The sequence below is a fragment of the Hoplias malabaricus genome, chromosome 5 (genome assembly GCF_029633855.1).
Source record: "Hoplias malabaricus isolate fHopMal1 chromosome 5, fHopMal1.hap1, whole genome shotgun sequence".
NCBI lineage: Eukaryota > Metazoa > Chordata > Actinopteri > Characiformes > Erythrinidae > Hoplias > Hoplias malabaricus.
This window is the reverse complement of record NC_089804.1, coordinates 32,314,256-32,327,511: the sequence shown is the minus strand read 5'-3', so window position 1 is coordinate 32,327,511 and position 13,256 is coordinate 32,314,256. Positions and strand designations below refer to the sequence as shown.

Below are 13,256 nucleotides of genomic sequence, written 5' to 3'. Positions count from 1 at the left end.
CTCTCTCACACACACCAGCTTCAGCATTCGGTAGAGAGAGAGAGAAAAGCAATAGAACAATAGCAAATCAGAGAGAGCATCTCTCTCCATGCTGACTGACTGCCTCTGATGATGAAGATGTGAAGACGATGCTGATGTGCTGAGATCATGATCTAACGTCATATAACAGGTGTGTGTGTGTGTGTGTGCGTGTGCATGCCTCAAAATTACAATCTATGTCAACATGGGGGTGTTTGAGGGTGAAAGTGCGTGTGTGTGTGTGTGTGAGAGAGAGTGTAGGGGGAGATGGGTTCTGGGGGTGGGTATGTGAGTAGCTGTGTGTTGGTGAGTGTGTGTGGGGGGCATTTTCAGGAAAGTTTGCAATGTAAATTAAAACGGAATGCAATGATGTGCAAATAATTTAAATCCGATGTTTAACTGAAAATAGAACAAACACATTTCAAATGTATAAACACATTAATTATTTGTGGTCTATAAGTGCCAATTGTACTGTGGGAGGAAACCTATAAGTAAGTAATAAGTAGAAAAAAACTTTGGATTTCATAATCTATAGCCCATAATATCAATAAAAGTTTCAGAGAACCAGAGAAATTTCTATATGAAAAAGTCAATGCTCAAAACCAGTATCTGGCTGTTGTCTTCTAGCCCTCAGACGGGTTTCTGTAAAGAAGTTTACTGCATGCTGCTGCCTTCTCTGGAAGAATCAGAAAACATTTGACATTCAAAACTACAGCGACAGGTCTCCTCCGTTCCCAAAAGCTCACAGAGTGCTGTTAAAGAAGAGATGAACACAGTGGGAAACACCACACTGCCACTGTAATATACATAAACAACCAAATGCAACACAGAAGATGGGCCGGCATGCTGTCACTGCAGGTAGTGTCCCTGTCACACAGCTCCGGGTTCCTGGGTTGTGGGTTCAAACCCCACTCTGGGTGACTGTGAGAAGTTTGGTGTGTCCTCTTCATGCCTGCATGGGTTTCCTCTGGTGCTCCAGTTTCCTCCCATGGTCCAAAAAGATTGGCACCATTTCCAGGGTGCGTTCCTGCCCTGCATCCAATGATTCGAGGCAGGCTCTGGAGCCACCACAACCCTAAACTAGATAAGTGCTTACAGACAATGAATGAACACACAAGATTAGTACTGACACTTGTAAATTTTTATTCTTCACCATATTGTTAGATCAGTCAACACATCCATACATTTCTAAAGGTTGCATTTAAGGAGAAAAAAACCTTTCAACGCTATATCATCAGTGGGGATAAGGAAGGGAGAGTATGGTGGGACATACTGGACTGGAAACTGGGGTTACTAATGAAACTAGTCTTGGACCAAAGCAGATCAGTGTGCTTGGTTCTCCATTCTGTGTTCTCTGTTATGTTCAGGAAACTTCCAGGACCCATGTTGATGTTAATGAAGACAGGATGCTGCTCTGAACATCTCCAGCATCTTCATCTTGTGTGATGTAGGTTGAAGGTTATGGTCTTCTCTCTCTGTGCTTGGAGGATGGGAGATGTCTGACATCATAATCTCTTTTTTGTCTCCTTCAGTTTCTCTATGGATCCTCACAGGAACTCCTCATGGTCATCTAATGTATCATTCTCTGAGAATCCTGAAGAGGGCACCATGGCCTGGTTCATGTCCCTGTTGCTGATGCTTGTCATGGACTCTGTGGCTGTGGCAGGGAACACAGCTGTGATGTTGGCGATCGCCAGAGCTCCTCAACTGCGGAAGTTCATCTTCATGTTCCATCTGTGCTTAGTCGACCTGCTGGCAGCGTTGGTGCTGATGCCTCTAGGCATGATGGGAACGTTATCTGGATCCAGCCGGACATTTATGGGCTCAGAGGTGCTGTGCCGTAGTTATCTCTTTTTGAGTGTGTGCTTGGTGAGTGTAGCCATTTTGTCAATCTGCGCTATCAACGTGGAGCGCTATTACTACATCCTCCACCCACTGCGCTACGAAGTCCGGATGACTCTGGGGCTGGTGGGCGGAGTTTTAGTCGGGATCTGGACTAAGGCGTCTGTGATGTCAGTGCTGCCCCTGTTGGGTTGGCTGCTTCAGGGTGGGCGAAGCCACACCCTGGAGTCTGGAGTAGGCGGAGTTGATGGGGGTGAGGGTTAGCAGTAATGCCCGTCCCACCCCAACCCCCACACACAGGCGATGCTCCCTGCACTGGAGCGGGGGAGGAGCTAATCGGGTGGTGTTCATGGCAGTCTTTGCACTGGTGTACTTTTTGTGCCCACTGCTGCTGATCATGGTAGTGTACATCAGCATGTTTAAAGTGGCACGAGTGGCAGCAATGCAGCACGGCCCCCCTCTCACTTGCACAGACCCTCACCATCGCTCAGAGTCCCTAAGCAGCCGCTCTATCATGGTCACCAACTCAGGGTCTGTGTCCAGATCAGGTTCTACGGGTGGCTTGGGAACCGTGGCTCAGGGAACCCCTCAGCATCAGTTAGGTGGGGGGAAAGCTATGGCTGTTCTGGCGACTATCGGGGGTCAGTTTTTATTCTGCTGGCTCCCATATTTCTCCTTCCACTTGTACTCAGCGCTGGCTTCACTGCAGCCAAACTCTCTGGCACCCACGGAGGACATAGTCACCTGGATCGGTTACATGTGCTTCACTACCAACCCATTCTTTTACGGTGGTTTTAATTGTCAGATTCGTCAGGAGCTCAGCATACATCTCCCGTTCCTGTTTTGCTCACCAGCCGAGGACGAGCTAGAACACCTGCCCAGCCATGACGGATCTATTCAAGAGAACTTCATCCATCCCATGGCACCTCCAGCCCAAAATCCTTCCCTCTGCCCCCAACGCGCTCTCATCCCATTCCCATTGACTTCTGCATCCCAGGACAGATTGCAGAGGAAACCTCAGGATTCTTGGAGCAGCAGCAGATTAACAACAATCTCATGATTCCAGACAGTTAGGATTGTTCTAGACCAGTTAGCTAGGTGGTCCAGGAACTCCCTCCTTTCCACCAAGCGCTGTCAGTTGGAGTCTAGAATGTTTTCCTCTCGTGAGTATCATTGGAGGAATGAGGGTGGAGCTAAAACCCAACAGAAGATTATAATCAGTCAGACACTTTTCTCGCTTTGACCGGAGGAACACATTGTAACAGGTCAATAGGAGGACATTAATGTCTAAGATTCAAAGCGGAACAAGGGGCAGATGCTTTGAAAGCTAAAGGCCAAGTTTGTGTCAGGGTTAGTTTAGGTTCGGATTAGATTCAATTTTACTTAATTATATTAAGGTTAGTTTAATTTAATTTCATTTAAAGGTTAGTTTAAATTAGGTTTAGTTTAAGTTATGACCAGTTTAATTTAGAATTAAATTAGGTTAAGGATAGTTTAGTTCAGGATTAGGTTAATTTAGGATTAGGTGAGAATTAACTGGTTCAAGCAGGTGGTCTGTCCTGGGCTAGAACAAGAGGATTGAGTTGTCTTGTGTACATTGTGTAAATTTTTTATTTGACATATTTTGGATGAATTTTTGAGATGTGTGTGTGTGCGTGTGTGAGAACAAATCAAAGATAAGAGGCCAATATACTATTTACCCAATTTTACTGTGTTTCACAACATTAAACAGAGATACATTAGCTTGGAGTTTGGATTATGCATATCAACATGATCCTGGAAAATGTAATTCCAGATAATATAATTTCAGATCATTATAATAATTCCAGATAATATAATTCTGGATAATAACAATTATTTGTAGAACAAACTGGAACGTGAACAAATGAATGAAGACCAAAAAATAAAGTTGCAGTGTCTCAGTAATCCTGACTTAAAACTAAAACAAATTGTCAATTTTTTCCACTAACAGTGTCTATTTAATTATTATCTCAAATCACAAATCACTCCACAGATAAAACACTGTCTCCCTTTTTTCTCAGTTTCTGAATATAAATCCATAGAGAATAAGGGATTAATGTAACAGGAAGTGTGGTCACAGCTGTCTACAATCTTTCAGGTTTTGAACGATGATGTCGGTGACACTGGTGAAGTTGCTCTCAATGTCCTTGGTATCCACAGCACAGGTCAGGTGACTGTAGATGGGTTTTCCTCCTTTGTTCACGTTCAGATCCTCAAACTGCTGCTTGATGTAGTTGGTAGCATCGTCGTACGTGTTCGAACCTGTGCACAGACACAAAACGTCACTGGAGTCTGCAGCCAAACTGGAGAATGAGGTTCAGCAGGACGATATCTACCCTGGTCAAGGCTATTGTAATAATGTACAGTGTAAACTTTACAGTGTAAGATACAGTATAATAATGTACAGTGTAAAAGTCTACAGTGTAATAATGTAGAATAAAGAATGACTGATGCTGACCACTGTAACTGGGGAAGCAGGCGCTCAGAGGTACTTTGCTAATTTTCTCCTGAAACAAATCTTTCTTGTTGAGGAACAGGATGATGGAGGTGCTGCTAAAGAACTTGTGATTACAGATGCTGTTAAACAGGTGCAAACTCTCGTGCATTCGGTTCTGCATCAGAGAGAGACAGCGAGACATAGTGTGGTGAGAGAGAAAGAGAGAGACACAGTGTGCGTGAGTGAAAAACCAAAACATTGCAGATGATCTACAACATGAAAGAAATTTCTGTGTATTCAACAAAGGCATCTGTGATGTTTCCTACAACAGTTTCTGCAACAAAGCTTTCCTCAGATCCAGAAAATATAGAGACATTTGTGTGTCCTGCTGGAACTCACTTTTACAGATGTCCACATCATGTGTGTGTCTGAGTATGTATGTGTGTGTTTTAGGTGTGTGTTGGGTTGTGTGTTGCTATGGTAACTCACCACCTCCTCGTCCTCCACCAGTGCCATGTCGTAGGCGTTGAGGGCTGAGCAGAAGACGATGCAGGACACATCCTCAAAGCAGGTAATCCACCTTTTCCTGTCAGGTCTCTGACCTCCAGCATCAAACATCCTACACACAAACACAAACACCACATACAACATTTCCAACACAAACATACATAAACACAATATACACAGACATATTCACACACAACACAAACTACATACAGCTTTTTAAAATAAAGATATTTGTATTTATTATGAGTTATAAAATGTTCTCAGTTTTGTGTATTTGTGTTGCAAATGTGTGTGTTTGTGTATGTAATAAGTGTGAGTGCTGTGTTTTGTATGAGTGGTGTGTGTGCGTGTTTGTCTTGTGTGTGTGTGTGTGTGTGTAATAGGTGTCTGTGTTTGTGTTACATGTTCATGCAAGTGTGTGTGTGTGTTGTTCACCTGAAGTTGAGACCTTTAAAGGTAAACTGTTCCTCCACTATGTCTGTGGTCTGGACTCGAGCGTAGAGGACGTCCAGGTCATTGGGAATAAAATCAGAAGCACAGATCCGGTCCAGGTCAGCAAAGTAACTGCAAACACACACACGAGCACACGCACACGCACATACGCACACTATGTGGATTCTGATTGGATTCTGGGGGAATGTCATTTGTGTTTTGTCTGGGAGTATGCTTGTGTTTTGTCTGTGGGTGTGTTTGTCTTTTGTCTGAGTGTTTGTGTTTTGTCTGAGACTGTTTTTGTGTTTTGTCTGAGAGTTTGTTTGTGTTTTCTCTGAGAGTTTTGTCGGTGGGTCACACACTATGGAGCCGAGTCTGTGAGATGAAACTCTGCTGATCTCTCTACGGCTGCGTGAACTCCGCTGTCTCTCCACAAACTTTTCAGAACCTCCTCCAGCTCTGACGGCATTGTGCCCTGCTCCACTGAGTCCGCCAGCTGCTGGAGCTTCTTGCCATCCTCCTAACACACACACACACACACACACACACACACATTAAAAACACTTAAACATTTAATAGTTTTTTGTGTATAATATTTTTGTGTGTGTTTAATATTTGTGCATATACAAAAACAAACATATACACATACACAAACATTTAAAAATCACACACACACACAATGTGACGAATTCACATGATGGCATAATACACATAAACCTCATCACTGACTCCTATTTATCCCCTCAACCAAGTGCTTTTTTTCTGTGTGTGTGTGTGTGTGTGTGTGTGTGTGTGCAGAGGCATGCGTATGCGTATGCGTATGCGTATGCGTATGCGTATGTGTATGTGTATGTGTATGTGTATGTGTGTGTGTGTGTGTGTGTGTGTGTGTGTGTGTGTGTGTGTGTGTGTGTGTGTGTGTGAACCATTGCTGCGGGGGTGTCGTATTTGATCTGCAGTAACTCCATTCCACTGACAATAGCGAGCGCAGACTGCAGGATGTTTCTGTAAATCACTGCTTTAAATTCCAGCTGCTCTTCTTTAGTGTAACCTCCACGATACAGGATCCTACACACACATATTAATTAAATGTTAATGTTATGCCATTAATCTAACTTACACAAACTGTGTGTGTGTGTGGCACTTACTTCATCTGCTTCATGATGGTACTTTTCCCAGCTTCTGCATCACCTGATCACAGAACAATACATCAGGCTGATTCACTTTAACAACAACACACAGACACACACGCATGCACAAAAATAATTCATAAATTAAAAGGTGGAGATTGAGTCTGAATTGGTTTTATAAATCCAATGCAGACCCCTGAGTGAAGCTGTGGTGTGGGAGCTGTGTTTCAACCCACTGAGCTTTAAACGATCTGAGAGTGAGACACTGACCTGAACCACTGATGCCTTCTTGGATTTTAAACATTAAATCCTTCAGGTTTTTTTTAGCAGTTTTAATGAGATTAAGAGTGGTGTACATATGGCAGTAAAGCTCCCATTTCAAAGGAAAAGTATCCCCCAGATGGCTGTCTGATGGTGTTACTTGGTTTTTCCTAGGAACTGAGCTGCTTTATTGCATTTACAGGAAGGACTTTCAGTGGAAGTACAGAAGGAAAACAGGCCGATTCTGTTCAGAGCTGAACCACAGCCCTGGACGAGTTTGTTTGTGTCAGAGTGTTTAAAATGCTGTAACTAAAACTGTTCTCTCAGAGATACATGGTCACAGAAACAAATATCATCATAAAAATCACATACACGTCCGGTTCTGATACCGTTCTGATATCATCTCTTCCCAGAATATCATCTTTTACTCTGAGTCACTCTCAGAACAAACAGAGGCAGAAGATTGGGAAAGTGCAACAGAAGCTCCTTACCTAGCAACAGGACTTTAATGCTCTGTTCTGTGGATCCCATGGTTTCTCAATGCTGGACAGAGACAGACAGGGATGGATTTAGACAGAAAGCGATGGACAGAGACAGATGTATAGACAGATGTAGACGATGAAGGTGATTGGAGGCAATAGAGACGATGGATGTCGTAGTGTGTTTCAGCAGGTAAACTAATGTCATTGTCCAAAACCACTTCTAAAACCTGACTCCAAGCTCTGCCCCCTTCCCAAACCCCTCCTCCTTTTCACCATTCACCATTCATGGCTTGGGGCGTATCTTGGTTGTCATGGTAACCTCAGAATCCAATTAGGAGTAGCGTCTGAACCCATAGCCACTTTCAGTGAAGCTAAAAATACTAAATGGCTCAAAAGGATTTGGCTGAGATTCCTTCAAACGCTCAGCGATTTAAACCGGCTGTGTTTCCAGGACGTCACACCCTGCAAATTCACCCCCTCACCAGGTCAGCTTCTAAACCCACTCATCCTATTGCCCCCACAACTCACCCCATCACCCACTCAGCCTCCACACCCACTCATCCCATCACCCCACAACTTGTCCCTTCACCCCAACAACAACTCACCTCTTCACATCCTCACACTCTCACAAGCTCAACCTCAACACCAACTCATCCCATCACCCTACAACATCCCCCTTCACCCCACAACTCAACAGCTCACCCTGTCACCCGCACAACTCACCCCCTCATCCTGACACTCTCACAAGCTCAACCTCGACACCCACTCATCCCATCACCTTACAACTTGCCTCTTCAACCCACAACTCAACAGCTCACCGTCAACAACTTACCCCACCACAGCTCACCCTCTCACTTTCTCACCAGCTCAGCCTCCACACCCACTCATCATCACCCCACAACGACTCACCCCTCAGCAAACTCACCCCCCTCAACTCCTTGCCACCTCACCTTCTGTACCAGCTTTATAACCTTCTGTACATGCTCAGTACCATTCTATGCCTGCTGTGTACCTCCCTGCACACTTCTATACATGCTCTGTATCCTTCTGTACCCTTTTTATTGTACATACTGTTGCAACCCAGTCTAGGGTTGAGCCGTAACAGAATGAGGTGTGTGTTGGAATTAGTGTATGAGAAAGGAATAACTGTAACAGAGATGTGAAGGTGGACAAAAAGGACACAAACGGAATACACAGAATGTAAAATGAATAGAATATATATTGTAGATGTGATATTTACAATGACCCAAACACCAGTGAATTTTGGGATGGCCTTATGCCGACAAAAATAACAAACAAACATCCCTCCTAACTGACACACAAACAGCTCTAACTTACCTAAGTGAAAACAAAAGGAAACAAATAACAATACCTTACCTTACTCCCTATGCATATACAAAAACACACAAAAAGCCACTCCCAAAATAAACGTCAGTCAACCCTACTCTGTTGAAAAAAAAAAAAACCCAGATTGGTTTAAACTGCTGATCACAAATTACCAAACACCCACAGACCTAGAGAAATTAGAGATAATCCTGGGTGATGGGCTCACAGCCCACTTCGCTGCACAGTGTGTATCAGCCCATCACAGCTGATAGCTGAGAGACAGTGGGTAACACCCACCTCAGCATAACCCATGCTTCACTACTGACAACATTTACACTATATTAAATAAATAAGTATGTATATGCTATACAGGTACACATGTAAAGCTTGGGTATGTATAAATAAATACATATTTACATATGTTATATCATTTTGTATATGCTGCCAAAATATCTTATTTTAAATATTTTTATTATTTACTACTGTTGTCACTTAGTAAAGCTATTTGAATCTGACAGAGAGGGAGAGAGAGAGAAAGAGGCAGAGAGCATGTGAGAAGGAATAGGAGGAAGGGGGGTAAAGAGGATTCTTCAATAATGCCTTTGAATGCATTGCTGAGAATAACTCACATATGGTTGACCGCAAACTAGTCTGTGATTAATGACTTAATATGGACATATGTGGTATCAGCAGAATCACAAGAACCTGAACTTTAATAATTATTAAAATGACATTTCATTACTGCGTAGCAACCAGGCTCTGCTTAACACTGGTGTGTAACTTGCATTCTAAACATCACACATAAACAGCTGTAAGTCAAAAATTCTTTTGCCAAATGTTATGAAAAAACACAAGCTTCTTTCAAATATGCTTCAGAACAGATCAATACATTTTGTTGGTACTGCATCCTTAGGTGGCGCTATAAAAAATTAAAGCTTATTTTTAAGTATTTTTTCCAATTCTAGTGCCCCCTGTATGTGCATTTTGATCATATTTGGTACACTTCTTCAGAGTAATGCCTTGCACATGTGTACCCATTTTGGTTTGATTTGGGTCAAATTTATATGAGTTATAGCTAAAAGAGTGCATTGGGCTCCGCCCACTCACGTTTGTTGACGTATTGCAGCAACAGCGTGTCCAAATCTCAACATTTTTTTGATAATTATTTACCTACAGGCAATACACTTTGCAATGAGACTGATTGTGTGTTGATAGGATCAAAACACACAGACTAGTTCAAAAAATTCCATAATCACATACCTGACAATTGAGGAAAAACTATAAATTTGTTTAAATAGTTGCAATTGCAGTATTTTGAGACACTAGGGAGAGTATATTAAGAAGCTAATGTCATGTTGATATGTTGAATTTTCACTAAGATATTCCATATTTTATGGTAAAAAACATTAATTGCGCCCCCTTGTGGCTATCAGCACGAATTTTTTTCTGCTTGTACAAACTGTGTCTATGAACATACCATTCAAATGTCATGATGATTGGACATTGTTAAGCCTGTCAAAAGAATGTAAAACCAGAACTGAAATTTGATTGGCCAATGACATTATTAAACGTGCCCATATCAAGTCGTCCTTAATTCCCCAAGTGTAGGCTTGCTCACAGAATCAGCATACCAAAGGGCACCTTAATAGGCCTTGTAGCTGCTGAGATATTTGCAAAAAGACATAATTAGCTATTATAGCGCCCCCTATAATATTTCATGCACCAGTAAATGCATGCTACCTCAGAATTATGTCCTAAATCACTGACTGGAAGCTCATCTGATTTGAGTAAAGCATACAGGAGTTACAGGGGTTAGAGTAAAAGTTGCCATTCACGGTACATGTTCATTTGCATATGTCCGCCATCTTGTTTCCAAATGTAAGGATTTTTTTGATAATTATTGACCGGCTCACTCCTACAAATGTTTTGACAGCAAGATCATAGGGATCAGATCAAAATCCAGGGACTAGTTTGTGAAAATAGGTTTTGTAAATTATGCTAATTAGCAAAAAATCTAAGTAGGAGGAGCTTGGTGGTTGTATCGACCTTTTTGATTCATCGGAACCCAAGGATCATGTAGAGAAAAAAATTTCATCTCTATGCCACACGGGGTGGAAAATCTTGTAATGAAAGCATTTTCTTTCGCTGTAGCACCCCCTTGAGGCCAATTAGGCTATTTTGTGCCTGAGTAGCAGGAGCATGTACTATCTGTTGACCAAGTGTCAAGTCAGGTCTTATGGTTTGGGCTGTGCAATTCGTTTTAAGGCAGAATTTTTTTTTCCGGCGGAATAATAAAAATCAGAACAAAAAACAATATCCTTATTCTCCTTATTGTTATCAATATTATCCATTGTCTCATTTCAAGGCTATACCATTTGTCACAATTCAATATTAATATACAAAAATTATGGAATCACCAGTCTCTGAGGATGTTCCTTCAGTTATTTAATTTTGTAGAAAAAAAGCAGATCAAAAACTCAAAAAACTAAAGGCATTTCAAATGGCAACTTTCTGGCTTTAAGAAACACTAAAAGAAATCAAGAAAAATAATTGTGGTAGCCAGTAACAGTTAGATTTTTAGAACAAGCACAGGGAATAGATTACGGAATCACGCAATTCTGAGGAAAAAAATTATGGAATCACCCTGCAAATTTTCATTACAAACTCTAACACCTGCATCAGATTAAGGCTGCTTGTTAGTGCATTTTGCCATTTGAAATGCCTTTAAGTTTTTTGTCATGTTTGTGACCAGCTTTTTTTCTACAGAATTACACAACTGAAGGAACATCCTCAGAGACTGGTGATTCCATAATTTTTGCCAGGGGTTGTAAAACAACTACCTATACCTACCTGTTTGGTTATTTATCCCCCTATGTTTTAATGGGCATACCATCATTATACACAACTATTTTACATGGTGCCAAAACCTAGGATCTGCTGTTGTGATGGATCAAGTAAATAGATGTTCCACATGCCAGAGAAAGCCTCCAGGTTATCTTCAGCAAATTCAGCTGGAGTCAGTAAGACATGAAAGTATTGAACATACATGTTCATCACTCATCAGGTCTTCAGCCACCTTACCTGGACTAAGAGGTGCAGTCTTCATGGATCCTCCACCTTCCCATCAATCAGAGAAATTCAACGAATTGAAAGAAGAGAAGCAAAATCTAAAAGAGACTGTACAATGTCTCATGGATCGAATGGAATCCCTGTTTGACCAAACCAAACAATCTGAATCTATATATTTGTTCCCTGGTTTTCCTCAGCATTCATCTAGTTCCCATTGTGATTATAGATCTGATTCTGAGGATGGTGAATATCAATGTAAACAAAGACTTAACAGTTGCATGGAATTTCATCAAAGCTCCTTACAAGAAAAACAGTCAAGAGTTAGGAGTTCATGCTCTGCTCCCCTGTCCATCCCTCAGCCTCAGCTTGCTCCCCTGCCCATCCCTCAGCCTCAGCCTGCTCTACTGCCCGTTCCTCAGCCTCTGCCAGATTCCTCTTAGCTTTTAATTCTTGAGCCTCAGCTTTCTACTTTTCCTGACCAAACATTGACTGTAAACCTCAAGCATTATTTCCATACTGTGACTTTTTCTTTTCCTGATTTTGGGAAATGATGACCCATATGAATTTATTATGCTGAAAATGGCACTGGACAATTATGTCCCTTCTAAAGAGTTTGATATATCCTGCTGATCACCTTCTGTTGCTCTCACGACCCACATCCTTATTCAATGTCACTAGCAGCCCTCAAACTATAATATGGCCAACCCCATCATTTAGCCCTAATGGTAATATTGTCTATTTTGCAACTTCCTCATATAAGATCAGGAGACTCAAAGGGCTTTCATGCCTTTGCCCTGTGAGTACGATCTCTGGTTGAATTGCTTCAGTCACTGGGTCAAGGAGATGGAGCTACAGATTTATACCGTTCATCCAATGTTCAGCAGCTGTTGAGTAAGTTACCAATGGATCAAATTTCAAATTATTCACGGTATGCTGAGTTAAATCATCATCCAGATGTCCAATATAATCTGATAGACTTTAGTACCTGGCTTCAAGGACAAGCTTTAGCTTGTCAATGACAAGCTTTAGCTTCTAGTGTTATGGTCAGTAATGATTATTCAAAGCCATCCAGATACACCTACATTAAGCCACATAAATGAGAACCAAATCACCATCAAGCTAGGAAATGTAACCTTGATAAAACCCTGTCCAAAGTGTCAAGGTTCACACCTAGGTGTCCTCCACGAGGTAAACCAGAAAATAGATGATCCACCCTCTCGGCATTCACCTTCTAAAGTGTTTTATGTAAATCCACATATTTAGTCCCCTAAGGTTCTTTTGAAATTGGTTTCAGTCACCTTAAGTCATAGAGGCCAGTCCTTTAATGCATATGCTCTTTTAGACGATTGTTCAGAATGTACTATGATTTTTCCATAAATTGCAGACTCTTTACATCTTGAAGAAACACCTGAGGTTCTAGAGCTTCACACTATTTGTCAAGGCATTGAGCAAGTACAAGTACTTTATCGAAATGAGAAAGAGGCCACTCACTCCAAACAGGACAAAAGAGCCCTTATTATGCTGGATGAAAAATCAATGAGAGTAGAAATAGATGGCGGTTCCGGTAATGGCAGCTTGCTGAGAGGAGGTGTTAGCTTCGTCTCTGCTACCTTTCTGTAAAATCCTGAATAAGACTCATTATATGAGACATTGACCAATGTCTAAAGACAGCTGTGATGCCTCTCTCGCAAAGGAAGTCCAGTAAAAATATCAGTAAGCTGACTCAGTCGA

General features: G+C 41.7%; 1 protein-coding gene and 1 pseudogene across 1 annotated transcript; one reads left to right on the top strand and one right to left on the bottom strand.

Annotated features, from left to right (window-relative positions):
• Positions 1–2,945, top strand: LOC136696196 (G-protein coupled receptor 61-like; annotated as a pseudogene).
• A 994-nt stretch (positions 2,946–3,939) lies between these two features.
• Positions 3,940–7,179, bottom strand: LOC136696197 (guanine nucleotide-binding protein G(t) subunit alpha-2-like). The gene is made up of 8 exons (XM_066670380.1): positions 7,140–7,179; positions 6,406–6,448; positions 6,184–6,325; positions 5,620–5,777; positions 5,261–5,389; positions 4,808–4,937; positions 4,340–4,493; positions 3,940–4,143 (listed from the first exon to the last, which is right to left on the bottom strand). Exons 1-8 carry the CDS (start codon positions 7,177–7,179, stop codon positions 3,956–3,958), a joined length of 984 nt encoding a protein of 327 aa, XP_066526477.1. The 3' UTR covers positions 3,940–3,955.
• Positions 7,180–13,256: the final 6,077 nt, after the last annotated feature.

Excerpts from the sequence above, each read along its gene's own strand:
- LOC136696197 (XM_066670380.1), bottom strand. The coding sequence starts at position 7,179 with ATGGGATCCACAGAACAGAGCATTAAAGTCCTGTTGCTAG. Across the intron at positions 5,778-6,183 it reads ACGACACCCCCGCAGCAATG|GAGGATGGCAAGAAGCTCCA; the intron begins GTTCACACACAC and ends TGTGTGTGTTAG. Across the intron at positions 4,144-4,339 it reads CTGCTTCCCCAGTTACAGTG|GTTCGAACACGTACGACGAT; the intron begins GTCAGCATCAGT and ends GTCTGTGCACAG.